Source organism: Hydractinia symbiolongicarpus, chromosome 1 (assembly GCF_029227915.1).
Source record: "Hydractinia symbiolongicarpus strain clone_291-10 chromosome 1, HSymV2.1, whole genome shotgun sequence".
NCBI lineage: Eukaryota > Metazoa > Cnidaria > Hydrozoa > Anthoathecata > Hydractiniidae > Hydractinia > Hydractinia symbiolongicarpus.
Genome location: NC_079875.1, coordinates 5,816,536 through 5,844,177, shown reverse-complemented (window position 1 = coordinate 5,844,177; position 27,642 = coordinate 5,816,536). Strand labels below are relative to the sequence as shown.

The window sequence follows — 27,642 nt, the reverse complement described above, 5'->3', positions numbered from 1 at the left end:
TCAAAAAAGAAAATTATACATTGGCTAAGTCGCCAGCTCCTATGGCTCAGACATATTCGAGGGCCAAAACGTATTAACTACCCGCATTTTACCATCACGAAACCGAACGAAATGCATCAGTTTGATCTCTTGTACATGCCACATGACAAGCTGTATGGTAATACGTACAAGTATATTTTAACAGGTATTGACGTGGCTTCAAGGTATAAGGTCGCGAGACCCCTCAGAACCAAGAAAGCCAGCGAAGTCGCTGATATGCTCAAGGATATTTATAAAGCAGGACCTCTCAAATATCCGAGTATATTTCAATGCGATAACGGCTCGGAGTTCAAGCCGGATGTGACAAAGCTGTTGGATAGCCAAGAAACCGAGATTAAACGGGTTACCACCAAATACCATCATACATTCACGGCATTTGTCCAAAGCCACAACAAGGTACTCGCCGAAAGGCTATTTAAACCCGAGGATGCGCAAGAGCTGGTCACTGATGAAACTAGTACCACATGGGTTAAACACTTGTACACCATCGTCAAGAGTTTGAATAACACCAAGACGGCTATGATTAACATGAAACCGTCAAAGGCCATTAAACTCGATGACGTACCACTCGCGAAAAATGAGAAGCACCCGGAGGAAAACCTATTACCAGGAGGCGGCCTTTTTCTCTATCTCCTAGAGCCGGGAGAAAAGTATGGAGATGCAAAAAGACGCGCGACAGATACTTGGTGGAGCAAAAAGACGCACAGAATCGACCAAATAGTGACAGGTACACGCCTCCTATATTATTTGGCAGATGGGCCTGATCGAAGTTTTGTGGCGGAAGAATTAATGTTGATTCCAGAGGATGTTGAACTACCCCCTGATCATGTGAAAGAATGGTAAATTTCTTGATATTTTGTGGCTCACATGAGCTACAAAAACCATATACACATTATGACATATCGATATTATTCAACCCTTCGAATATCTGGTAAACTAAAATGATTTCGCCATGAATTCACTGCCCCAAGATTATCATCCTTTTACCTATTCCATGTGTGGACTGCATTGGGATCGTCACATATTGGATGTCTCTCGATCATATTAGGATACATATCCCGTAGTGTGCGGAGTTGATCATTTAAAGATCTACGTTGGCAACGAATTATATAGTGGGGGTGTTGGCCTTTTTTTCACATTCATTAGGGTTATTTTTATCAATAACACAGAGTACATTATCGTATGGATAACCATTAGAAACATACCGATCACGCAATTTCCAATGTTCGGAGATCTGGCTGGTTCTCATGCTTTCTCGGGTCATCGTTAAGCATCGCCAGGGCTTGACGATATTCTTCTATTTTATTTTGTAATTTTTTGATACCCTTCATCGCAAGCAATTTCATAATCTCAAGAGCCCTCGGTTTTCTAGATCTATGTACAATCTCCAATGCATCCAAGGTCACGAAAGCATCGTCTCCGCTTACTTCCTTGGACCATGCGTTAGACGCATGGTCTGTGATCTCATGACGAGGCGTGGTTTTTACATCTCTGTAAGTTGCTCTTATATCAACAATTCCCAAGAACCTCCCCAGATCAGCACGCTTGAACATGGGCTGACCCTTATTGTTTAATAATATCTCAATAGCTCCAGCAGGTAATGTGTTTAACGTGAGTGACATTTTTATTTAACTAATGCTTCCAACCAGGGTCACAATCAGTGGGACGGTTATGAAAAAATACATGGTGTTCCTCTGATACCTTACCCTCTCCAGTGCATCCCTTAGCTCTTCGTCAAGAGCCTCCAGACTTCGCTCAAATGTGGTATGCGATCCATCTCATTGTAACAAGCCTTCAGCTTTTTTTCTAATGTTCTGATATATGACGTATTTATTCTAATACACTCCAGGCTCTGGGGTGTTCCAACCTAGTATAAAAACAGGCATGTTTGGATTTTTTCAACCGATTCTTTATAGGCTCCCAATCGTTAATTATGGTTGTTTCTTCATCCATCAGCTTCATATCACTCCTTCCGTGCGGGTACCAGAGGAAAAACTGCTTCTTTTGTCGTCTTAAATTCTTTGGCAGTGCCGAATAACTCTGACTCAAGAGCCATAGTGAGTGCCTTCGATGTCTACCAGATATTTCCAACTCGAGCAGGGGCTGACGTCACTTATCCAGGCTCTCGTCCGCGATCAAATCGTCAACTACGAAGAGCGTGTTTTCACCAGCCAACAGCGACGACAATTTTTCAATCCATTCGAACAAATTATCTCGTGGTTCTACTAGAAATACATAGGGGTCCCTCCAGAGGCAGGACCTCTCCAAGTAAGTGGTGTTCCATCGGAGAGTAGGGCAGAGTATAACGATATTATGGAATTGTCCCCTGTACTCGTGCTCAAGCAGGTCCAGAACTCTTTGAGTTTTACCGCACGAGTTGGGACCTGTAAATATCGCTGTATGGGGTTCTTTAACAATATCTAGCATGTTTGTTGTATGCCATGGGCAGACAACAAAACCTTGAACTTTTTTTTATTTTGGAGGCATCATGGAACGCTTATACCAGCCTTGTTTAATCGCCTAGTCATCGAATAAGATAGCTCCCGTCATATATCCAGCGACCTTAAGCCCATCCTCCAGATCCATCTTGGCGCCTGGTCTTGAAACCTCTAGCGCCTTTTTTGCACCTAGTGATAGCAGAATAGTATATGATACTAATCTCACAAATTCCCATAAAGAATCTACAACCTCTTTCTGATATTCTTTGCTGCTAATTATATTATACCCTATCGCAAGTGAAAAATATCAATAGCAGGCTTAGGCTCCTGCCTCACGCCTGGTTGCTGAACCGCTGGTGCGGGCTGGTGGGTACTCGCGGATTTTTTACGGATAAAATATATGAGACCTCCGATACAGACGATTATTGCAATAATACCTCCACCATGTATAAATCCACTGCTTGACTGTACAGAACTGGTTTTGACTGGATGTTGTACAACACCCTCTTGTTGTTTAAGATCTTCCTTCCTCTTTTTCATCAGTGCTGCTAGTCTATGACTCTGTGCGACTCTCCCGGGGTGCTTTAATGGTTTTGTAATGACCCTCTCTTTTTGCGGTTGTTCAGTGCTCATTTCTTATAATCCGCGAGACTTATAAATCACTTCCCTTTTATAGAAAGATGGAGGGATAGACCCTGTTCCTCAAGGATCTCTATAGTCTCTTTTATCCCCGTGGTTATAGCCTCAGGGGTATTTAAATCTCTCTCAAAGTATCTCAGGAACTCCCTAAATGTTATGGGTTCTTTCTTGGGTGGAGCTATTCCGAGCTTCCTCTGTTGGCGGTTCCATTCGGCTAGTCTCTTACCTGCCGCAACCCTTCCCGGGTTTTTTTTGTTTACTTCAACAATTTTTTCAATGGTCTCGGTTTGTTGTTTTTGCTGGTTTATAATAATACATGCGCTACTCATCTTTTTGTTGATCCTCATCAATCTCTCTCTTCTCTTTAGGGGACTTTGAGAGCTGGGTATGATTAATGGTATGTGCCGCAACGAGCAAGGGCGCTAAAAATTTCCCGAATGCTGTATAGACGAGGATTCCAAGCTCGGTCATAGATTCGCGGATGATCAAATCATTTTCTAGATCCTTACGGAGAGCATCGACATCATCGATGGGTACAAAATTGCTTATGGTTTTGCTATATAATCCAAACGCATGACTACTGATGGCTCTCGCTGTGGTTTCCCCTTTTTCCTGGATTTCCTTTTCGACTACCTCGGCGTATATTTTCTCGATAACCTCGGGCGATGCTTTGTCCAGCCTCAGTACACTTTTTTCCTAAGAGGTGTGGCTTGGTTTTGCTTATCTATAGGTTGCTCAGGCGCTTCTGCTGGTGTATCAACTTCATCGAAAATAGCGGCTAGATTAGACATCTTTATTAATAGCTTTCTATACCCACGAAAGCAGAACACGATCAAGACGTACGGCAGGAGTACAGCGAGACATTTCTCGCATAGCATGTTTTTCTAAAACAAAACCCTCGTAAGGGAACCCTCTTGGTGTTTTGTTGTTGTTGTTTAAACCCAGAGGGTTTTTGATTCTGCGAGTATACCACTCAGAGCCTTTGGTTTTCCATATCCGAGGTGTTTTTCAGTGCTGTCCTGCTTTGCAGGCTTAGCGTACTTGCTCTTTATACTCTATACAGAATGTCGTGCTTGTACTACGCATTAACGAAACCCACCTTTTCAAGTGAGCACTTTCAGAGGCCGCCTTCAGGTAAGGCATGGTCTCGCCCGCCCATCGCTATCCTTCAGCCAGGTCTAAGCCTGCTACCACAATGTTACAATATATCAAGCTTCGTATATAGCTATTCAGTATCACCTTGAGTTTTACCTGAGTGAAAATTCACGCATCACCGGTTAGGTCGTTTACGCATCATGTAGAAAACCTCTTGACCATTCAGAAATGTTTAACATTTCTGAATGGATGAGGCAAATGAGTTTGTTCTTGTTTTTACCGATTTATACTGAAGAGGAGATTTATCTACAACCTTTCTTTTGATTCTCCGCGATCCACATTGGTTGCATGTTGGTGTAGTGGAGCCTCGCGAGTTGCACTTCTTCGCCTGGATATACCCCTTTCTCTCTATATTTAATGGGGATTTTATGATCCATTTGCCACTGCCCCTTATTGTTCCAGCTCATACCGTCTCTGAATTGATCTTGGATGTGACCAATGAATGTGCAGATACCGCACCCTAGGTACTCGGTAGAGGCTATCTCCGTGTCATACCTTAGGGCATCGTTAATCCTAACTAGAATTTTTTTATGCATATAAGCATGAAAATCACAATTCTTGCAGTGTGATCTCTCTTTTTTATGCGGGCATTTGGTACGTTCCCGTGACTTCTTCTTACTATCGAGGCATTTGTTACACCATTTTGTCCATTCGCCAACCCGTTGGATCTTAAAATTATCCAAAGAACAAGGTTTTTTACATTGTGTGCAGCATTTAGTCTCCTCCATTTTTTTTGTTGTTGTATATACTATCATTATATACAAATGGGACAATAGTCATCCTTTATAAATCTAAAGGCTTTGTATGAACACCATCCTCTAGCACTACCCTTTTATCGTAAAACGCTGATAGACCCAGCTTATGTTGCTGATATGTGATCATCCCCTGGTTATATACGCGGAAGCCCACATTTTTAGCGGTATCTAGCTGGCCTTTCAGTGCTCCCATGTACCTTGACCATGTCACTTCGTTCTGCTTTTTCAACATGCCCTTGCACGAGAATTTCGTGCCGTATTTACCTTCGACTAAATAGCACTTGGCTGTGAGCGCTATCATTCTGGATCGATGAATTCTTCTTTGAACAAACCTCCGGTGCGGCTCGAATGCTTGTCGGTAACAAGCCAATTAGGCACTGCCTCATCGTACTGCTTGATTAATTCAGGACGAACAACATCACGTAGGTTATCTCCAGAGATTGCAAAATACGCGCTATCCGTATCCATGTAAATATACTCAAAATCTCGGCGATCTACGTATTTGTCGAGAAAATTATAGTATAATTCGAGCATCCGCAATTTAGCCAATTGATACACAAGGATTCCACATTGATACGCCCTATTTATGGAAATGCCTTGTTTAAGCCGCCTTACTTCGTACGCGTCTCCAATTTTTTCAAGATCCTCCAAGTAAGGGCTTCTCATTGCTGCATCTACTACCTTTTCATCCTTTGTAAATGTGGTATTGTTATGTCTCGCCAGGTCTTCTATCATTTTGCCATAGAAGCCATTACCTTTCAATTTTGCGGTATCGCCCGCAATACGTTTATCAGGGTTCTTATCAGCTTGGCGCCGCGCATCCGCTATTTCTTCCGGGAACCAAGCGAATGGTTTACCACGTGAGTGCTTGAGTATTTGATAAAAAGCCGTAATCTTCAACCCATGTTCCAGGTACCATTTAAGCAGGTCCGTACAAAGCAGGAACTTCTCAGCTTTCATCACTCCCAACAGCTTTTTAGTGCCCGGTATACGTTTTAGCTCTGTCTTGTTTAAATAATCATGCATATGCTGACGGATTTAATTGTCAGGGATCTCTCTAACCACAAATAACGGGGACATCTCGCTGAATTTGTCGTACAACTCAGTAGGCACTTCAATATCAACTTGGGCAAACCCGAATAGCGATCCATCTAGAATGCTCTTCATTAGAACATCTAATTCTCCAACAGGGTCTGCTATTTTGATCTGCTTCTCCTTACCACATGGGAAGTCCTGCAGCAGGGTGCTTGGGTAGAGCATATTGGCGTCATACCCGAGTATAGTCTTGCACTTTTTTGGCTCAGTATAAATATGTGAGCGAATACCCGTCACATGATACCTGCAAAATACGATCACGGGACCACCTAACATGCCCGTTTGGAGGAGTTCATAGGCCTCGTTCTTTGCACACTGCGTACAATCTTTTTGAACCTGTTTACAAACCTCGCATCGGGCTTTGGTGCAACGAGCCTCACATTTATGCTTACAGAACTCCCCTGGGGCATAAAGATTTATATCATGGTTCAACCGCAGAGACTTGTTCAGAACGTAGCGCATCGACACACCCGGACTTCAAAATGTCAATCTCATCCTTGTAGTATGTATTGCGGGTCTTGTCGACGACCTCGATAAATGGGACTACTTCGGCCATATTGTATTCAACCAACCAATCAAGCATCGTTACGCACCCCCTCTTAAAAAACTCATCTCTGAAAATTTGGTGGTCTTCGGGTGATAGGGTGTTTTTACCACTGAGAGTGCTATAAAATGCCTCATGATCGACTGGACCCACATGGTTCAACTTTTCGTAGCTTGTTAACCACTCGTATGGAAACACTAATTTTTTGAGATTGCAATCCAGCGATTTGCACCATTTTTCATAACTCAGGCCTGGTGCGAGAAAATTCTTAATATCGATAAATTTGAACTTTGAAGTGGTTAGAAACATGTAATCGTTGTCTTTTTTCGCCACTTTGATATTATCATCATCCGCAATTCATTCGACAAATAACCGCTTTATCATGTTGATATCGTACTTGCCACTATTGAAACCTATCACCGTCACTTGATTTACCCATTCGTGCCAAGCATTTTGAGTTTGCTCCGGGAGCATATCGAAATCATCCGGCTTGGGATATATACGTTTGACTTCTTGGACAATACGGATCTGTCTCTGCTCTAGTTGCTCAACAAATTTTTGCACAAGCACCTTTGGATCTTCATTCATGATGAAGGTAGAATGTTCTTGTAGGCTATCGTGTATTGCTACGCTGACGGATATATGCTCGGAGATATATGTCAAATCAAACGTTTGCTGCTGGTTCAATGATGCAAGGAGAGCCTCGAAATCAAAAACGAGGAAATGGGGATATGCTCGAAATTCTTTCTTGAATACCCTCTTAACCTTGGGAGGATTTTTACACTCCCATGCAGTGACAAGATTGTACCCCAGCCCCCGAATGTGGTCTTCTTTAAATTTGGTACAATTGAAATTATTTTTATCGGCATTGGTTCGCTGTGGTTGACATGGGCATCCATGCCATTTACAGCCGTGGTATTTGTACACTGTCTTTATCTGGGAATCATATATGGCCTCAATCCATTGACAACCCGCGTAACTGAAATCCTTACCGGGATAGAATACCTTTTCCGAGCTACTCTGCATCCGTTCGATCTTTTCACCTCTGCAAATAATCTTGGTCTTGATACCTTCACATTCATTCTGTTTATGTCGTGTGAGGTTCTTCGATCTGTTGAGTCTTTGTGTACAAACCTCGCATTCATAATGCTGCGTTAGGACCTCCATTTTCTTGATATAAAAACAGTGACCACCTAACATACCAATGTTGATTGTGTCCCACCCCTTTTTGTATTGGCCTTGTCCATATACGAGACGCCATGGGGCCTTATCGTTGTTATTTTTTGGTTCAAATACCCTTATGTTAATCTTGAATCCTTTAGCAATACCCTCCACATCCACGAGCCTCGTGGCACGTACCTCTTCCCTCTTTAATTTAGGTTCGTCATAGTATTCACGAGCTAATTTTAAGGCCGTTTTTGTGAGGAACTCTGTCCCTCTTTATACATCCGCTCATCCGCTCTCTCCCTTACAGCTAAGCATCTCCAAAAGCATAGATTGTCCGTTCTAGCATCTTCCCGTCCATGGCATAGATACATCTTTTTCCGCGCAGCCAATCAGGTAGGGGTCCACATCCAAGTAGGGGTTCCCTCGTAGAAATTATTTTGATCTGAACGTGCTTGAATATTATTTTACCTTCATATGCACCTGGTGTTTCAATAGTTCTATCGGGTGGCAAGTAGGCTTTCGTCCAAAACTCCGCATCTTCCAGATCCAGGCGTTTTATCTCACATTCATCCATGAAAGCCTCGATTTTGGACATACTTGATATTGACTTTGAGCTCTTTGTCTTGTGGTAATTGGCCACATCGCCACCGCCTCGGTAAATCTCACAACTAAAGCTGTATATTACCTTCACGCGCATATCCACGTGTGATGTTATTTTTACCACGATGGCCTCTGTCAATGGCTGATTAAGATTTTTGCTAAATCGCCATGCTTTGATTCGATTTCCTTCTTCAAACATTTCACCGTCATCATCCTCCTTCGCTTCTTCTTCAACTTCATCCTTCAACGTATTTTTTGTACCGTTGTAGAGTGAAAGGATACGATTTTTTATCGACTTAAAGGCTTCATGTACCGGTTTCTTAATACCCTCCGGTACATACGATAATAGCTAGTCCGACCATTCTCGCAGCTTGCTCTTAACTACAGGACGTGTCCTTTTCATCTCCTGACGTTCAAACATGTTTATTGCCTCGAGCATGGGTAAGTGTGGCTCGATCTTACTAATAAGGTCGGGATCTGGCCATCTCTTGTTGCTCAAAGATATCCATAGCTTGTGGTGAAAATGGGGTAGGAGCGAGTCCTGGAGCAGTTTCTAATAAACCAACGAGGTCTGCCTTACGTAACTTTGAATAACCCTGATTTCCTCGGGTTTTTTGCAATGATGTGTAATTGTTTTACAGTATATGAATTCATATTTATTTTCTACAGAGCTCAACCAAAACATTATGGACATCATTTGAATAATTAGGGAATTTCCCTTACTCATATTTATATACTATTGCGCATGCGTTGATGACGTCATATATATTATTATGTGTTGGTATTAATATTTAGGGAATTTCCCTGGTCGTCGACTGTATTTATAAAAATTGCGTATATTCACTCCTTACTAATACTCTTCGCTCTATATTGTAGTAAAGGAGGGCGCGTCAACGTTTTAGCAATGTTCAACTGCGTAATGGCAGAAAATTAGGGCTTGTGTATAATAAAAGGCAGCAGTATTTTCAGGGAAATTATAAATGTATTACTAAAACCTTTGTACACACTATTGGGCAACCGACGGTAAACATAGGACCAAAGGACGTCAGCAAGATATCTAGTGTGAGTTGCGCTAGCATAGAGGCTAATGGCACCTTTTCCCGGCAATTGTTGTCCATTGAAGGAAATGCTTTAATTCAAAATATAATCTCACCTTAGATTACATTCGAACATTTGGAAGAGCGGATTTTAATCAAACTATTTTTGAGCGTATTTTGAAGGCGGTAACTCGATATGGGCACGCGCAGTTGTCATTCTACAGCGTGCGATCGGAAAGAGATCCAACAAGTTCTTTTGTTAACAGCTAATTATATTCTTACCAAGAAACCGCTGTCGGTTTAAAATCACACTTATCAAGGAACATTCATTCGTACGCGTTTCGGCCAGGAATAGAATAATGAGAGGCTAGGATACCGATCTGGATATCAATGGAAAAAATAATTACTGTATCCAGTTGCATCAGTAGCATGTGCATGTATATTCTGTATTAGGGGTGGATAAATAAAATGAAATAATTTAATTCAAATCAAATCAAATTGTTCATGAAAATAATTAGAACATGGTGTGTCAATGGAGGAAAAAAACTAGTGAAGAAAGGCGAGTGTGGGTACTAAATTTAGCTCGCGCGATTAAATTGATACGCGCGCAGATTAAGTTTTTCAAGGAAATAAACATTTTTGTGGGCAGGTCTGCTGCTAAATTACATGCCCACGTGCTTTACCTGCATGAAGTTTCCTAGTACTTTTGTGTGGCTTAATATTTTGTGTTTTTATTGCTTTACTTTAAAAACCTTGTTTTTAAATTTGGAAAATACTTTGACAGGAAGAAACTTTCAACAGGAGTTCCCTGGATAATTACAGCATTGTTTTCAACATCTACACTTTGTAGATTCTTTTTCCCTATTTTTTATACATTCTATTTTCAAGTGCTGCCCTCTGTCAAATGACCATATAATTATACACAAGTCCCCTAAAACAAGAAGAGCAATAACACAGCTTTCTAACATTAAGAAATATTTTTATTCCTTCTTCTTCTGCCTCATTTGTTTCTGTATTTTAACAAGATTATCTCGCTTCTGCTTTCCACGAATGTGAGTTCCAAGCTAAACAATATAAATAATAAAAATTATAAACAGCAATCAAATTAGTCTTTCTAACTCACGCCAGCACAAAGCAATTGCTGGAGTGTCTTGTTAACAAAACAGCAATTACCATATCATACCAGCAAAACATTTGAATTAAAAGGGTCAAATTAGCAACAATGATGTCACTAGTGATAATGCGTTTTAAGGATTTTTTTAATAAACATCTGAATTTTTTTTAATTCTTAGGGTTTTATGATCAATAAATAACTTCTTTACACAAAAAGCAGTCAGAAATACATAACTGTCCTCATTATGGTATCAGAAGAACGAAAGTATTTGTAATCATCACCCTGCTACAACATTTAAAAACAGAGTTCTTAGTGGTTTTATGATCTGCTAGGCCTGAATAAACCAAATTTATATTCATAATTCACTTACCCTCTTTTTAACAAATTTCAATGCACGTTTATCTTTGTTAATTTTTATCAACTCAAGAACACGTTTCTCGTAAGGTGCAAAACCACAGACTTCTTGAACTACATCACGAATGAATTTGACTCGTTTGTTTAAATGCTGGAAAAGAAGTTAAGTAAACTAATGAAAAATAATAAATAAATCAATCAATTAAAATTTGCTTGCAATAAAGGACTTCTTTACACAAAAAAGCAGTCAGATATACATAACTGTCTTCATTATGGTATCAGAAGAACGAAAGTATTTGTAATCATCACGCTGCGACAACATTTAAAAAACGCTTGAAAAACAATGAACTTACTCCTTTCCTTCTGGACACTTTTGGCTTCAGGGTATTTTTTGTTACTTTGTGGCCTTTATTGAGGCCTACTGACATTTCACCCACCATTTTGCTAAAAAACAAACAATTATTTTTAAAAAACTGGACAGGTCAGAGAATATTTTTATGAAATAAGTTGTAGCCATGCATGCTCTCCATCACAGATCCTTTTTGTTAATTTGAGTCAATTTTCCTAATGTCGTGTTTGCTAGCAGAAAATGCATTGTGTCCTAAAAAACCTGCACATGGCCTTGACAAAAAAACTTAATGACAGATATACTGTGATAGTATCATCAGCAAACTTTGTGAAAAGTTTGTTGGCATACAGTTCTCAAAAACTGTCTTACAAAATTGTTCTGCAAATAAATATATAGTTAATAAAGTCACACAATTCTGTAATAATTCAAATGTTGCCTTTTTTTGTGGTGGAGTTAACGAAATTTAAAGTGTTTGCATTTTGGTAATAGTTTTGTGCAAGTTCAGGAGTGGCATGAACCCTTGAGTATATAAACAAGCGTTTTCAGTGAGTCTGGCACCCTTGTGATGGAGGTATAAATCACACGACTAGGACGTTTCAGTCAATTTCTTTTTAGCTTGACTATGTGCAAACACCATTCTGTTCACAGAAAATTTTGCGAAGGTTTTTGAAATATTATATATGTAATAAGGACAGTATACACTAGTGAGTAAAAAAACAAAACAATTCTGTAGTTTCCTCATTTATATAGCATGAACAAAACAATTATAAAATGTGGTGTACTGATCTTTTTTTCACAAGACTATTGACATACAGTATGGTCTACTTATATACCCACAACTCAGTGGTCTATTCGTAATTAAACAAAATAACAGTAAAAAAACTAAATATAGTGTTAACTTATTGACATTGATGGATTGATGAAGTTCAACATATTATAATTCTGCAGATATGAAAGGATAAAAACTTACCTGAACAGGAGGGATACGAGCCGAAAAGACCAAAACAAATGTATTTCTGCGAAAAGAAATGACCGTGTATTTTACTGACTATTACTGTTGTTAAGATACTTTAACGGTGCCTAGTACTTTAAGATAATATTCAAAAAAGATATTTTTGAACATTGTAATTAATAAATTTAACTTCAAATATATACAAAATTGTATTATATTTAATCCATAAAAAATATGTCTTTATAAATAACACTGTCAGGCAAATTAACAGCTCACTCGCGGTCAATTAAATAGGAAATGGCGAATCTTGTCCTAAAATATTCTGTAGCTGTGGGGCTGTTGTTAACCAGCTAACATGCGCAACATGGTATAATATAGTGATTGATTAAAAGGTATTTAGTTATTCTTTAATATCACTTATTATTTCTTTTAAACTAAGTTCTATCGTTAATCTGTTGAACAATAGACATTTTTTATGGTTGCTCGGATTTAGATGGTGGCTAAGCTATTAGTCTGTATTTATATAATAATCAGTCAATTTATATAGCTAGCTAATTCAGTCAATTATTTTTATTAGTTATAGCTAGCTAGCATTCAGTCAAATATTTTTTATGTATATTAAATCAACTGGCGTATGGAAACTTTTATGGCCAAGAAGTTAGGTAGTTGGAGTGAAGTAGTTGGTGAGTTAGCAAGTTGCTACTATTGGCGCTGACTGATTGAAGATCCCGCTCTCCATCTGTAAATCTGTAGACATGTAGCAAGCTACATATTTAAAAAGCTCACTTCAATTCTGAATTATGAATATACTTTTTTTCTGACTTTTTTTGTTCAGCTATATTTGGCTTCAAACCTCTTGAAAATCTGTAACGCAAAATGTGCCATAGTTCTTCAAGCTAAACCGTTTTCTTTTTTTAGACTTAAACAACACTTAAAAACAGTTAAAACATCGAATCAGATAAGGTTTTACACATCACCACATTTTCTCATCCTTTATATTTTTGAGAATCAAAAATATGAAAATCCAACCTTGTCCTCATGATGTCTTGGCCCCTGAGCTGTTATTACAGAGTTAAAGTTCATGAAAAAGGCAAAATGTCCTGGGAACAAGGTTGATAAAAAAACAGAAAAGTACTGCTTTGCTTTTTTTCTCGTTAAAAGTGCCATAATTAAATGTGAAATTATTATTATTCCTGGGCCTTTTCTGAGACCATCTTGTGCAAAAAATGTTTTAGGAAAAAGTCTTCTTCAATCTCGGTTTTGAGTCCTAAATCTCATGATAACACCTCGTCTTGTTTTAAAAAACCAATCAGAATACTTTCAATGTGCCCTGAGCTGATTTTTGTGCTGCGTTGTAAATCATGGGGATTCCCAAAAACAAATTATGTTGCTAGTTTTTCTGGAATCCTGTATATATATATATATATATATATATATATATACAATTTAATTTTAATTGCAATTTCACGCAACACGTGTTAAAAATATAAAAATTGTAGGCTCTATGGAAAGCTAGCTAGCCAAGTAAGGAATGTGAGTCCAGGTCCTTATTTATTCTGTTTTGTTTTGCTTATCGAGTGTTAATTCATGATAATTCATGACAAAAATGGCGGAAAACACAAACGAAAACATTTGTGCCTGATCATTCTGAAGAATGACCAAAAATTCCATCCCAAAAACAAAAAGTCAAAATCTTAAGTTTTAACCCTAATAAATTTTTAATTGGTAAAACATTACCCAAGAGTTTTATATTTCGAATCTACATTCTAATGTGAAACATTGGTAAAAATTTCAGCAAAAAAGGTAAGCGGAGCTCAAGATAATAATTGTTTTTTTTAAAAAAATGCGCTTCTGCAAAGAGTATATACCTTGTAAACACAAAAATCAAGGCTGGTACAAGTGAATATGTCTAAAACAATGCATCAAAGATAAATAAAAAGTCCCAAGAAATTATTCCTCTTCAGCATCCAGTTTTTTTTAAAAAAATTTATATGAATACGGTGGGACATGGTAGGACAGATGTCAGGTGTAAGCATCGTCAGACTGTTACCCAGCTATCACATCACAAGGTGGCTAGTGTTGGTACTCTGAGAGGTAGAGCAGATGAACGTAGATTTGTTGTTATGTGTTGTGTTCAGGGAGTCAGATGGGGAGGAGCTTCAGTGTGATTTGTGGAAGGTAGAAGGGCAAGGTATAAACTTTTTTGGATTGGTAATAGTGATGGATATGGAGGAGTTGGCATATTCGTTGCAGAGAAGTGGGTGGAAAAGGTAATAGATGTTATGCTTGTTATAGTCGTATTATAGTGATAAAGTTTTTGATAGGTAATAGGATTGGCACTTTTCTGTCAGTTTATGCTCCACAGTGTGGACTCAGCGAGGAAGATAAAGATAAGTTTTATGATGAGTTAATAGCAGTCACATCAAAGTTTTGAGACACTGAACTTGTCATGGTGGGCAACGACTTCATTGGTCATGTTCGGATGTCATCTGAAGGTTATAGAGGTGTGCATGGAGGCTAAGGATTTGGGAGCAGAAATAAGGAAGGGGAGAGATTGCTTGAGTTTGGAATGGCAACGGACATGGTGGTTTGCAACACACCATTCAGTAAGAGACAGAGTAGGCTGAGTCAGGTGGCTGTAAGACACAGATAGATTACTTCCTGGCTAGAAAGTCAGACAAGAAAATGGTGAAGGACCTGAAAGTTATATCGGGAGAAAAGTGTGTTTCCCAGCATAGGTTGCTGGTTTGTGATATTATCTTGAAGAGTGTTAAAGAAGCCAAGGAAAAGTACAGGCTCCGTCGTAAAGTCTGGAAGCTGAAGGAACAGATTGTAGCAAGACAATTTAGTGCAAAAGTTCAGCAGTTAGCCCACAATGGTCAGTGTGATAGTGACAATGTTGAAATTGCATGGACTACTTTGAAGAATTGTCTTCTAGAAGCTTCTGATGATACCTGTGGGTGGATGAAAGGACCAGCTAGACATAGGCAGACCGGGTGGTGGAATAATAAGGTTGACCAGTGTATAAAAGAAAAGAGGAAACTTTGTTTCAAGAGCAAGAGTGATGTATTAGAAAGAGGTTTGGAGTTGATTGATCAAGTGATGAAAGTTATTGAAAGAGTGATTGATAAGTTACTAAGAGAAAGAATTGATATAGATAAGATGCAATTTGGTTTTGTTCCAGGGCGTGGCACTACATACAGTACAGTCTGAATGTAATCTACCGTGTACACGCTGATATCACACCTTTGCGTGGAGGACGGCAGTCGTTTGTCTTTTGTTATAATTAAATCCCTTAAGGGTTTTGTGAGTTTATATTTGCGTGTTAAAAAACAATGCGCTCATGAAGAAATATCGGAGCAATTATATTTCTTGTAATAGCGAGATACATTGTGTAAATGTATTGATAAGCTATCACCGTAAGTATTAGCGTGAAGTAATTAAATAATAAAAATATTTCGCGAAGTTTTATAATACATTGCGCCAGAATGTATTGTTGATTTAATTACTTAAAAAGATTCCAGCGCGTTTAATTTAAAAAACATACGAGAAGCATTGTTCACAACTATTAAATGCCGCTTTTCGTTTTTAAACTTTTAAAATGCGATCTGAAAAAACATTTCTATCGCCGCTATTCGTTTTTAAACTTTTAAAATGCGATTTAAGAAAACAATTATATAGCCGCTTTTTGTTTTTAAACTTTTAAAATGCCATCTAAAAAAAACATTTCTATCGCCGCTTATCATTTATAAACTTTTAAAATGCAATCTAAAAAAACATTTCTATCGCCGTTTTTCGTTTATAAACTTTTAGAAAAACTCTTAATTACTGCAATTAAAAATTGAGATTATGTTCAGACTGTACTGTATGCTATATTTTTACTCAGACAGTTTCAGGAAAAGTATTTAGGAAAGAGAAAGAATCTCTATTTTGCCTTTGTAGATTTAGAGAAAGCTTTTGATAGAGTGCCACGTAATGTTATTTTGTGGGCTATGAAAAAATTAGGTGAGGATGAGTGGCTAGTTACAATGGTACAGTCTATGTACAGCAATGCTAGAAGTCGTGTCAGGATTAACGATTCACTTAGTGATGAATTTAGTGTAAATGTTGGTGTACATCAAGCTTCTGTAATTAGTCCTTTGTTGTTTGTTCTAGTCTTAGAAGCGCTGTCGCTGGAGTTCAGAACAGGTTGTCCATGGGAGTTATTGTATGCAGATGATTTGGTTCTCATAGCAGAGTCGATGGAAGAATTAGTTAAAAAGTTTGAGAAGTGGAAGAAAGGACTAGAAGAGAAAGGGCTAAGGGTGAACACAGCAAAGTCTAAAGTCATGATTAGTAGCATTGCAGCCAAGTGTAACCTTGTAGTTGGAAAGTGGCCTTGTGGAGTTTGCAATAAAGGGGTTGGTAGTAACTCAATTATTTGTCAGACTTGCAAGCATTGGGTACATAAGAAGTGCAGTAGTATTGGTGGAAGGTTAAGAGCTGACATTCAGTTTCTATGCAAGCATTGCAAAGGTGAGATTATAGAGAATGAAGTATTTCCAGCTTCAATGATGTACAACAGTGGCTCGTTGGAGTTAGTTGAGAACTTCTGTTACTTAAGGTGATATGTTATGCAGTGAAGGGGGTGTTGGAAGAAGTGTTACTTGCGGGATAGGTTCTGCTTGGAAAAAAGTTCAGAGTTACTTCCTTTGTTGACTAGCAGAGTCTTGTCAATTGAGTTATAAGGTAGGTTATATGAGGCCTGTGTAAGAAGTGTTATGTTGTACAATAGTGAGACATGGGCAGTGAAGCAGGAAGATCTTATCTGTTTAGAAAGGAATGATATGAGAATGGTTAGGTGGATGTGTAACGCCAGTTTGAGAGACAGAAAGAGTTCAGATGAGTTAAGAAGCAGGCTAAGTCTCCGTAGAATTAAAGATGTTATCCAGATAAGAAGATTGGATTGGCTGGGGCACTTGGAAAGAATGGAGGGGGTAATTGGGTAAGAAAGTGTAGAGACTTGATAGTTCCTGGGGCAAAGCCCAGAGGCAGACTTGGTAGGAGGTTATAAGGACAGACTTGATACAGAGAAAGGTGAGTTTAGATCTAACACAGTCTAGATCAGATTGGAAGAGGGTCATTAATATACCTCGTCCAGTTCATGCTAGCATGGAAAACGGACGTTAAGCCGAGAATGATGATGGTGATGATGAATACTAGTGTTGTTCTTAGTCTCTAACCGAAAAATTAAATAATTTTTCAAAAGTGAAGTATTACTTTTCTAGAATGTTGTAGTATATACATTAAAAAATACCCTAGTATAAATATTATTCTTTAAAACCCAAATTTAGTCCTAAAATGCCAAATTATTTCAACCTACAGTCACTGCTATTCGCATACGGTAAATTTTACATTATTGAGTGATATCTCCATTGCGAGATAGATATAAACATTGAAAGTTGGTGTGGTGTGTATGCAAGAACCTCTGAGAACAAAGTAAACAACCTCTGTTTTGTTCTTGAAGTTATATTATATTAGCGTCCGTGTAGTTATAGAAATGTAATTAAATTAAATTACTATTTAAATGAAATTAACTATAACTTATTCAGATCCTAAGATGACCCATAAAGATTCAGTTTGCTTTTTTATTGTCAAAAAAGCATTGTGTTGTATTAAAATGTTGATCAAGTAAAGTTATCCAATAAAATAATAAGGAGAATCATTCAACAAAATGAATAAAGTAATTAATGATTTTAAACTGTGAAGGCTACATTTGGGAAAAAATAGGTTGCTTAAAATTAATGTTCATTAAAATTTTGTAGTAACAGAAAAAAGAAATGATTAGCTATATCCCTTGCTATATATTAAGGGGAATGACAAAGCTAGGAGTCCTTTATTAAAGCTTTTTATAAATATTTTGTGGTTTGTAGCATTACTTTTTCCCTGTAACATCACAAAATTAAACGTGTTCATCAATAACCATGGTGATTACTTTTGTTTTCAAATGTGATAGGCAACCACTATAGTAAAAAAAATCAAGACATTCAGAATTCTGAAAGATTTTGATAAGTTTTTAAATAAATAAATACTACAACTTATAACGTAAGCTTTATAGCAGCTCCATAATGAGGCAAGAAGATTTTGAGGTTTTGTACAAAATATTTTCTACATTAAGTCCAATAGAAACAAGTGAAAAGAGTAAAACATGTATATATTTAAAATAAAATTTGACAAAGCTTTTACTCATTTTTCACACACTCAAATCTGTAACTTTGCTTTGAATTTTAAAAGTTATTAAAATAATGCAAAATGCGTATTTGAACATTGTATTTCAGTATTGTGAATAAACACTGGTGTTATGGCTTACAATGGAAGAAAATTTTTTGAAAAGGAAACTATTGAGGAGAAAACTCGCAAGTATACTCGTCCATATCCAATTGTGACATCACAACTACGCACCTTGCAACAAAGTTTGTTTGCACCTCCAGTCTTAAGAAGTCCTATTCATATGCAAGTTCCAAATCAAATTATACCAGTATCTTTTCATATGCGAGGGCCAATGCAAGTAAGTGTCACACATATGCATATTTGCATAAGTTATTTTTAGTGAACTTTTCGTTGCTGCCAAACACACTTTTTTATTGGTAAACTTTTTTTTCTTTACGCACAGAGGGTTCATAGCATCTTAACAGTTAGGATCCCTGGCTAATTTATTTTGTTTGTGAGGTCAGGGAAACTTGGGGATTTCAATAAATGAAATATTTTTCTAATTCAATCTCAAACAATTATATAACTAGTATCCTTAAGGCCTTATGGTTAGGGAAAATAGTATCTATTTAAGGTAAAACAGTCAGAGTAATTTATAAAGTGTTTTTAAATAACCACCAGATTTGTTAACATGCATATATATATAAATGCATAATTTTTGTTTATTTTTAACAAAAAAAATGTTATCGTTTGTTTACACATGCATTGTGTACGCAACGAGTACCTTAATTTTATTAAGAACAATCTACAAACGATTGATAAGGTCAATTTTTATAAGTATATAGTTTGTATATAGTACCTTATAAACATCCAGACGATTTACATGCTTAACTCTTTACTCCAACATTTCACTCTCTCTCAAATATTTTTGTTTGTTTTTGGTTAGGTGGTTCCTCAACAACAAAGTAATGTGTTCAGTAGAAAAAGACGGCAAGACAATACACAAATAACTTTTTCAGGAAGTAATAGCTCTCCAAATAAACGACGGAAACCCTTACCAACAGAAGTTAATCAATCACGTAAAACAAATGTAAATTTTGAACAGGTAATTTGTTGTTTTGTAGAACGTTGACATATTTCAGACTTTTGCAAAACTTAGGTGTGTAATGTTTGAACATTGTAAAAATTGAAATTTTATTGCTGTATAATTATGTACTTCTGATGTACTTTTTAAACCTTTATGGTTCTGGGTTTCCTTAAATTGTCTAAAATAGTATAAATATAGCAAGTTTCCTTTGCTGCCCTTAACAGAGATGTTTTCGAGAGGCCTTTCCAAAGTTGTCACTTTTTTATGCAAAATGATTGGGTTTGTTGTTGCTTTATTTGAAAAATTGGAGCAATTTTTGTTATTACACATAACCTTTTCTTTTATAGCTCACAGAAGAGATAATAAATTATTCTGAAACACACAAACAGTCTGATAAAATGCTTCAAAAGAAATTGCATTTACGCTCTGCTTTGTTGACTCTTATCAGAAAAAACTACCCGAGTAGGTCATAGTTTGAAGGTACTATTCTAAAATTGTACTTGCACTCAGAAATTGCTCAACATAACAACCTTTATCATTAGCTGCAAGTTTGCATCTTGTTGGTTCGTCTTGCAATGGCTTTGCAACTGATTCATCTGATGCAGATTTCTGTGTGATGTTTACTCAAGAGAGAAAGGTACGGTCTAGATTGTTGCTTTTTTGTCTGCAATGTTTTTGTTAAGAAAAACTAAATTTTTTTTTGAGCATCACGTTGTTTTTTATTTCTTCATAAGTAATATATCCTTTGTGCAACTAGTTATTTGTCATATCAATAATTTTATCTGATAAAACTGCATTATTGCACAACTTTCAATCTGTCAGGGAATTTTTTTTCATGAGAAAAAATTATTTTTTTTGTAATTTTCCTAAACTGATTATATTTTATGTTTGTTAATCATTTGTTTAAATTTTGATAATTAAATTCTGTTGTTTTGGACATTTTAGGTAGACCAGAGATATGAAGCATGTATGTATCTTCAACATATTCAAAGAGCATTCCGTACAATATGTAAGTTTATTGGAATTCTCGTTTGGATAACAGTTTCAAAATTGGGGAGAGCAAAGCAAACGATGGTGTAGTTTTAGATTAGCAAACAATGTTATTTTTTCAGATGCAATGAACCCCTTGTTACTAAGTTTTTTAATTTCAGCTTCTATCAAGCATATTCAGCTAATACGAGCAACAGTGCCCATTCTGAAGTTTGAGGATTCTATCAGGTAATTGTAAATTTTCTAACACATGGAACATATTTCCAATGAGTACTGTCAAATGTTGCTGTCCATGCCACCAAAACTGGATTTCCTTTATTTTTTCTATTTTTTCTATTTTTTCTTATACTTACAGCTGTTTTTATTTCTAGCATCATTGTTATCCTCCTTATTGCAAATTTTTAACCTATTTTTCTGCTGTAAACATCAATTTTATTGGAAAAATGCTATTGTAGAAAAAAATACCCTCAACCTTTAAATTCAACCTTCAAATTTGGCTAAACCTAGAAAATGTTAATATCCAGATTTTCTGGAGAAAAATCATAGCTTTAAAGTAGGAATCTTTCAAAAAACAGTTTTTATTTGTGATACACTGTCCTGTATTGTGTGTTTGTAGCTTCCTTACCTTTCCATAAATGGTTAAAGGAGAACTAACTAAAAAACTTACATATATATATTTTTGTAATAAAACATTCTTACATATCCCGAAAACAACATGGCACTAATTTTTTTCATTTTCAAATTTTGTCCCCCCCAAAACGATAATTACGTTAATGGTCGCAGTCATTATCAAACAAAAGCCAACTTGGTTTGTATATATATTTGTTATTTGTGACGTTACACGGTGTACATAGATTAACAGTTCTTGTGAAGGTACTCGCTTCTTGGTCTTCCCAGAGTGATTAAGATTTACGCAAGGTTTGACACGTCTTTTTAAGTTTCTTTTAACTATACACCATAGCTATATTTCAGGATTAAGGTGGAACCTGCATCTCAATGTTGCAAGATCTGAGTTGCCAAACACAGTTTACAGTGATTGGCATCCAATTGTTCAGCAATGAACAGTTTTTTCAATTTTAAAGATTGTTTTCATTTTAATCACCAACTAACATTAAAGTTTTGTTATCATATAATTCATATTCAGTATTTAAGTAAAATTGTTTATACTTTGCATGCTTAATTTTGTCAAAGTTAAGTTAATTCTTGTGTTTTTTTTTGTATATTTCATATTGTAAACAAACTTTCGCAGTTTACTGCATTATATAATTTGCTTTCAATTTCAGTGGATGCGAGTGTGACTTGAATATAAACAATCCAACAGTAAGTAAATTTTTAGCACAGAGTTTTCAACAACCTGGAAGACTTAAAATACTTCGTAAATGGGGTTGTGTTTTAAATTGGGTAAATAATTTGTAATTATTAATAAATTTTTTGTCACCCTTGGTCTTCACTTGCACTAATTTTGTTTCTGTTATATAAGCATTATGGTGGAACAGTTTTTATGTTGACTGACAGTCTCTTAGTGCATTGTCAATTACTCACCTTTATACTTTTAATTTTCATAGGGAATAAGAAATACTCACTTGATGAGAACATACTCCAAAGGTATAGACATCTTTCAACCATATTATTCACTGCTAAATCTTAAACATAATATTTGTGGAAGTATAATTTGTTTCTATAAAAAAATTAAAGTTCTTCATAGTTTTTAATATCGTTTTGTAATCTGTCCATCTTAAAGAACTGATCGTGCTTATGTTTTTGTTCAAGATGGTAGTCCATCTGATTAAATTTCTAAATTTCAATTTAAAGAAGTTTTTAGTTTGCAGAAGGTGCCTTAATGGTAATTATACTAATTTTTGCGTTGCAAATATTTGTTGACCAAAAAAAATTTTCATGTGTATTAATTTTCAGGAGTTTTTTTTTTGCAGAAATAATTGCGGTTAATAATAATCGCAAATAATGTGGAAATGTTATGAAATGAATCTGTGGACAATTAGACAGCTGTGTATTAGAAATTATTTTTTGGACTTTTATATTTGACATTTGTTTTCCCCGGCGCATAGATTTGAGAAGGAAACAAAATCAAAGTAAAATTACAGATTTTCAAACCTCAAAGGAAAGAAAATTAATGCTGGAAATTTTATTGTACTTTGGTAAAATATTATGCCAGAGTGCCAGGTGCCACTCTAGCGTAATATTTCACAAAAATTCCCAGGTATTAATTTTCGCTATGTCAAGAATATTTCACACATACTTAATTTCGTGATTTTGACGAAAAGCTGGAAAAAGTGCCAAAATTAATAGCTGCAAAAATTTGAGTATATACCATCAAGGTTTATGGAAGACCTCACGTTTTCTTATAAAAATTTTGCTTTTTAGTTGACGATCGTGTTCGACCAATGGTAATGATAGTTAAAAGGTGGGCAAAAGCTCGAGATATTAATGATGCTAGTGCTGGCACACTATCCAGCTATTCAATCGTTTTGATGGTCTTAAATTATCTTCAAAGTGAGTTTTTTTGGTAAACTTTCGCTGTCTTTACAGTTTGATTATGTCTTGTTTTGAAAAATCATCAAATGCAGGAAGAATGATTTGCAATATGTTTAGGTTAATCATAATTTTGCTTTTTGTATATTTGGATGTAAAAATTCTTTTTAAAAATCCAACGGTCATTGTTTCAAACTTTCACATTAAATATGCTATATGCTTATTGTATATTTAAAAGAAATAATGATAATAAAAGTGATTATTATTCCTAGTGGTTTGTCCTTTTATGTTATCTTTCAAGTTATTCAGAATTTCACTTTAAAATTTAGGTAAAACGCAGGGAATACTAGATAAAATTTGCCTCTTAAGTCAGACAAATCATTTCCACAATCTTGCTAACCATACGTTCACAGTTTGATCTATTTTTTTAGGTGGCTGCGATCCTCCAGTTTTAAATTCTTTACAAACGCTCTATCCGGTAAAGTCACTTGTGTTTTCTGTTTTTATCTGTTCTATCTGTTTTTATAACACCAAAGAAGATTAGCACTTAAAAGTTAAGGGCTACATGTTTTTTTATGAGCATAGCGCTTACAAGCATATTTAGGCTTGTATCAGGGAATTCTATGAGTATATGTTAAGCGTATGTTGAATCCTTCTGATGTATGTTTTTGTTATTACCATTTAAATTAGACACAGACTTTTCTAACTCCTTATACACAATAAGACTATTAACACCACTATACTCTCCGAACTTGCCCTGTGTAATTATAACTTTAGTTTTGTCGTTGATTTTTAAAAGTAAAAATGTAACTATTTCATCTTATCCCATAAGACAACAGTTGTGTTTTGATAATTTTACAATAAGCATAACCTGACCATACTCTAAACCGGATTGTCTTACGCAGAAGCATATCGCAGCCTGATTTTAAATTTTCACTTGCTTATAAAAAAACATTGTTAATTGTTTTTTTTTTATACATAGGATTTTTTTAATCCAACTAAAAATGTGGATGAACTTCCAATGTTTGAACCAGCAGATTTGATACAATGTAACAGGTACTCTCATCTTCACCAAGTAATTATTCTCAGCGTTTTGTGATATTTAGGCTAACCACATATTTCTTTAAATCGCCGGACATTTCTAATACATCACCGGACATCCAAATCACTTGAAATTTGTGCAAACCACCAGATTCCAGGTGCTTGCTACCCTGTAAAGCAGGCATTACTACAAGTTGTACAAACGTCCGGTTACTTCCAGAAACGTCTGGTGATTTGCACACGCGTCTGTTGATTCCGGTGATTTGAACAAATATCCGGTGATTTGAACAAATATCCGGTGATTTGAACAAATATCTGGTGATTTGAACAAATGTGTTTTGGCAAATGTTCCGGATTTGCGGAAATTTTCTGGTAAGCACAAATGTTAGTTGATTTGCACAAACGTCTGTGCAATTCACCAGACATGCAAATCACTGGAGATTTTTACAAATCACCACCAGATATTGCGTAAAAGTGTGAAATACGACCAGCTTTGTCCCGATAGTGGTGTCACATGGCATGCACAAAATGATGACCATTCATTTTTTTCAAGTTCAAACTTTTTATTTATTTATGTAAAATGTTTTTTTAAGAAGTGCTGCATTTTCATTTTAACGCCAGTAATGCCCTGGAAAATCTTAAGAAAATAGCTATTTTAATTGAAATTCCTGGAAGGTAACAATTTGTTTTCTAAATTTCTAGATTTAGAGTTAAGTGTGAGCATTAAGGAAAACATTTGTAATTAAGATGCAAAATATCTGCTAATTTAGATCTCGGAATAAACAAAGTGTTGGCGAGCTGTTAAAAGGATTCTTCAATTACTACACAAATATTTTTGAGTGAGTAATATTTTTTTAATAATATTTTGTCAGTATACGTATCTTTCTACCTCGTATCTTTTGTAAGTATATGTATCTGTCTATCTCATATCTGCGTGTAAGTATACTTATCTATCTACCTCATATCTGCGTGTAAGTATACGTATCTGTCTACCTCATATCTGCGTGTAAGTATACGTATCTGTCTACCTCATATCTTCGTGTAAGTATACGTATCTGTCTACCTTATATCTACGTGTAAGTACATGTATCTGTCTACCTCATATCTTCGTGTAAGTATACGTATCTGTCTACCTTATATCTACTTGTAAATATACGTATCTGTCTTTCTTATATCTTCGTGTAAGTATATGTATCTCTCTACCTTATATCTACGTGTAAGTATACGTATCTGTCTTTCTTATATCTACGTGTAAGTACATGTATCTGTCTACCTCATATCTTCGTGTAAGTATACGTATCTGTCTACCTTATATCTACTTGTAAATATACGTATCTGTCTTTCTTATATCTTCGTGTAAGTATATGTATCTCTCTACCTTATATCTACGTGTAAATATACGTATCTGTCTACCTCATATCTACGTGTAAGTACATGTATCTGTCTACCTCATATCTTCGTGTAAGTATACGTATCTGTCTACCTTATATCTACTTGTAAATATACGTATCTGTCTTTCTTATATCTACGTGTAAGTATACGTATCTGTCTACCTCATATCTACTTGTAAGTACATGTATCTGTCTACCTCATATCTACGTGTAAGTACATGTATCTGTCTACCTCATATCTTCGTGTAAGTATACGTATCTGTCTACCTTATATCTACTTGTAAATATACGTATCTGTCTTTCTTATATCTACGTGTAAGTATACGTATCTGTCTACCTCATATCTACGTGTAAGTATACGTATCTGTCTACCTTATATCTACGTGTAAGTACATGTATCTGTCTACCTCATATCTTCGTGTAAGTATACGTATCTGTCTTTCTTATATCTTCGTGTAAGTATATGTATCTGTCTTTCTTATATCTACGTGTAAGTATACGTATCTGTCTACCTCATATCTACGTGTAAGTACATGTATCTGTCTACCTTATATCTACGTGTAAGTACAAATCATTTATTTGTTTTAGTTACGAAACCACAATTATGAGTGTTCGGTTGGGACGTAAGTTACCGAGGTCGTCGCTTCCAGCCTGGAGAGGAAAATGGATATGTATAGAAGGTGAGTATGCTGTTTTAAACATTGATAAGATAAGAAATAAGATTGTTTGTTTGTTTAGAATTAAAGCGTAACTTATATTGTAGAATTAACTCTTTCAGACATACACCATTGCATGCAAAAACTTTGTTAGACACATGCTAGCCCGTTTTCAGATTGTTTAAATGTTTATTGACTTTAAATTTGGCCCTCCTGGCTTTTTTACGGTAGCCGAAGGTGTTGTTGTTCCTATTCTACGACATATCAAAGGCGATAAAAAATGTCGGTTTATCTTGTATGATAATCTTTTTTAATTTGATACCTTTTGTAACAACGTAAAGTTCGTCTCTTTACCATTTTTTCATCATGTCTCACAACCGCATTTGCGTTTTGTAGCTACTTGTAGAGTAAATATAACTTTTTTTCTAGAACCATTTGATTTAACAAATACTGCACGAGCTGTTCGAAACTATACGTATTATTCGCAAATTATAGACGAGTTTAAGCGGGTATGTTGTTGTGTTTTTTATGTTGTGTTCCAGCCTCTGAAGTTGTTTTCTTCTTTTTTTTTACAATCTATACGATGGTCTTTGTAAGAGTTGACCAGGTGTGGTCTTACCTGACTAGCTGTAGGATGTCAGTCAGACGGCTCTTAAGTTGCAACTGAGTGATAATGCTTGTGTAGTACAAGTATTGTTATTTCGTTCCTAATTATTTCTTTAGTACTGAACAAAATAGCGATACCCAAAATGTGTATGACGACTAAATCCCCGTGGGTTTTTCCACAGAACTATAACGATGGCGGTAAATAATTTTTCTTTCAAAATATTTATAATATTATTAATATTTTAGGCACACAACCGAATGAGTGTAAAAATGTCCTTGGATAATATTTTGTGACAACTGCACTGAACAGAAATTTGTGAAAGACAACATTGAAAGAATGGGTAAAGAGGGTAGAAAATAACTTCAAGAGTTAGCCTGCCGTGAAGTTTATCACCAGTGCTGCTACGCTCTATTGTTATAGTGTGCTATATGCCTGTGTATATATGTCGATACTGGAGTTGAGTTTTTGTTTCGTGTATCATTCACTGGGAGATAAAAAGAGAAGATTTAAATTGGACCAATAATAACCTTAGAAAACAAATCAAACACAGTGAAGGGTGATGTTTGTAAATTTTACAGTTGTAAATTTTGTTGTATTTTTAAATTTTATATTATTTTAAAACAATAAATCAAATATTAAAGCAATTCGTGTTTGTTTCTACACGAAGAAATTCGTGAAAGTGGAAATAGTAATTATTCTTTATTACGGAAAATTTGGCGAAAAATATTTTGCGTTTATTGCAAAAATTAAATTTACGATGCGAAGATTAATTAAATGTTCCGAAATACTTTTTCGCGAAAGTTTTTAGTTAAAGGTTGATCCAAAGTAGGTCACCTTTTACTTTTTTGGGTTGGTCCAGGGTACGTTACTTCATACCTTGTTAATTAAAGCTGGGTCCAAAGTAGGTTAATTAACACTTTGTTGTTGCATTTTGCGAAGGATTACAGTTTCAA

General features: G+C 35.9%; 3 protein-coding genes across 3 annotated transcripts in view; 2 read left to right on the top strand and 1 right to left on the bottom strand.

Moving 5' to 3' along the window:
* Window positions 1-10,427: 10,427 nt before the first annotated feature.
* Window positions 10,428-12,326, bottom strand: LOC130633919 (60S ribosomal protein L36-like). Its single transcript, XM_057444585.1, has 4 exons — window positions 12,257-12,326; window positions 11,291-11,381; window positions 10,954-11,088; window positions 10,428-10,533 (listed from the first exon to the last, which is right to left on the bottom strand). The coding sequence occupies exons 2-4, from the start codon at window positions 11,375-11,377 to the stop codon at window positions 10,450-10,452; spliced, it is 306 nt and encodes a 101-aa protein (XP_057300568.1). The 5' UTR covers window positions 11,378-11,381; window positions 12,257-12,326; the 3' UTR covers window positions 10,428-10,449.
* Window positions 12,327-12,504: 178 nt separating this feature from the next.
* On the top strand, window positions 12,505-27,333 carry LOC130633839 (poly(A) RNA polymerase GLD2-like). Its single transcript, XM_057444580.1, has 16 exons — window positions 12,505-12,630; window positions 18,556-18,785; window positions 19,374-19,532; window positions 19,862-19,976; window positions 20,057-20,151; window positions 20,460-20,523; window positions 20,666-20,732; window positions 21,788-21,824; window positions 22,070-22,109; window positions 22,887-23,015; window positions 23,426-23,472; window positions 23,977-24,050; window positions 24,806-24,874; window positions 26,015-26,106; window positions 26,512-26,591; window positions 26,935-27,333. Exons 2-16 carry the CDS (start codon window positions 18,579-18,581, stop codon window positions 26,980-26,982), a joined length of 1,323 nt encoding a protein of 440 aa, XP_057300563.1. The 5' UTR covers window positions 12,505-12,630; window positions 18,556-18,578; the 3' UTR covers window positions 26,983-27,333.
* LOC130633887 (uncharacterized) overlaps window positions 16,096-27,642 on the top strand; it is a 59,587-nt gene continuing 48,040 nt past the window's right edge. The window contains exon 1 of the mRNA XM_057444583.1: window positions 16,096-17,214. Within this exon, the coding sequence (XP_057300566.1) occupies window positions 16,231-16,845 (615 nt within the window). The 5' untranslated portion in view covers window positions 16,096-16,230 and the 3' untranslated portion in view covers window positions 16,846-17,214. The remainder of the gene's footprint in view (window positions 17,215-27,642) is intronic.

Excerpts from the sequence above, each read along its gene's own strand:
- LOC130633919 (XM_057444585.1), bottom strand. The coding sequence starts at position 11,377 with ATGGTGGGTGAAATGTCAGTAGGCCTCAATAAAGGCCACAAAGTAACA. Across the intron at positions 11,089-11,290 it reads AAGTGTCCAGAAGGAAAGGA|CATTTAAACAAACGAGTCAA; the intron begins GTAAGTTCATTG and ends CTTCTTTTCCAG. Across the intron at positions 10,534-10,953 it reads TGAAATTTGTTAAAAAGAGG|CTTGGAACTCACATTCGTGG; the intron begins GTAAGTGAATTA and ends TATATTGTTTAG.
- LOC130633839 (XM_057444580.1), top strand. The coding sequence starts at position 18,579 with ATGGCTTACAATGGAAGAAAATTTTTTGAAAAGGAAACTATTGAGGAG. Across the intron at positions 18,786-19,373 it reads ATATGCGAGGGCCAATGCAA|GTGGTTCCTCAACAACAAAG; the intron begins GTAAGTGTCACA and ends GTTTTTGGTTAG. Across the intron at positions 23,473-23,976 it reads CTTTACAAACGCTCTATCCG|GATTTTTTTAATCCAACTAA; the intron begins GTAAAGTCACTT and ends TTTTATACATAG.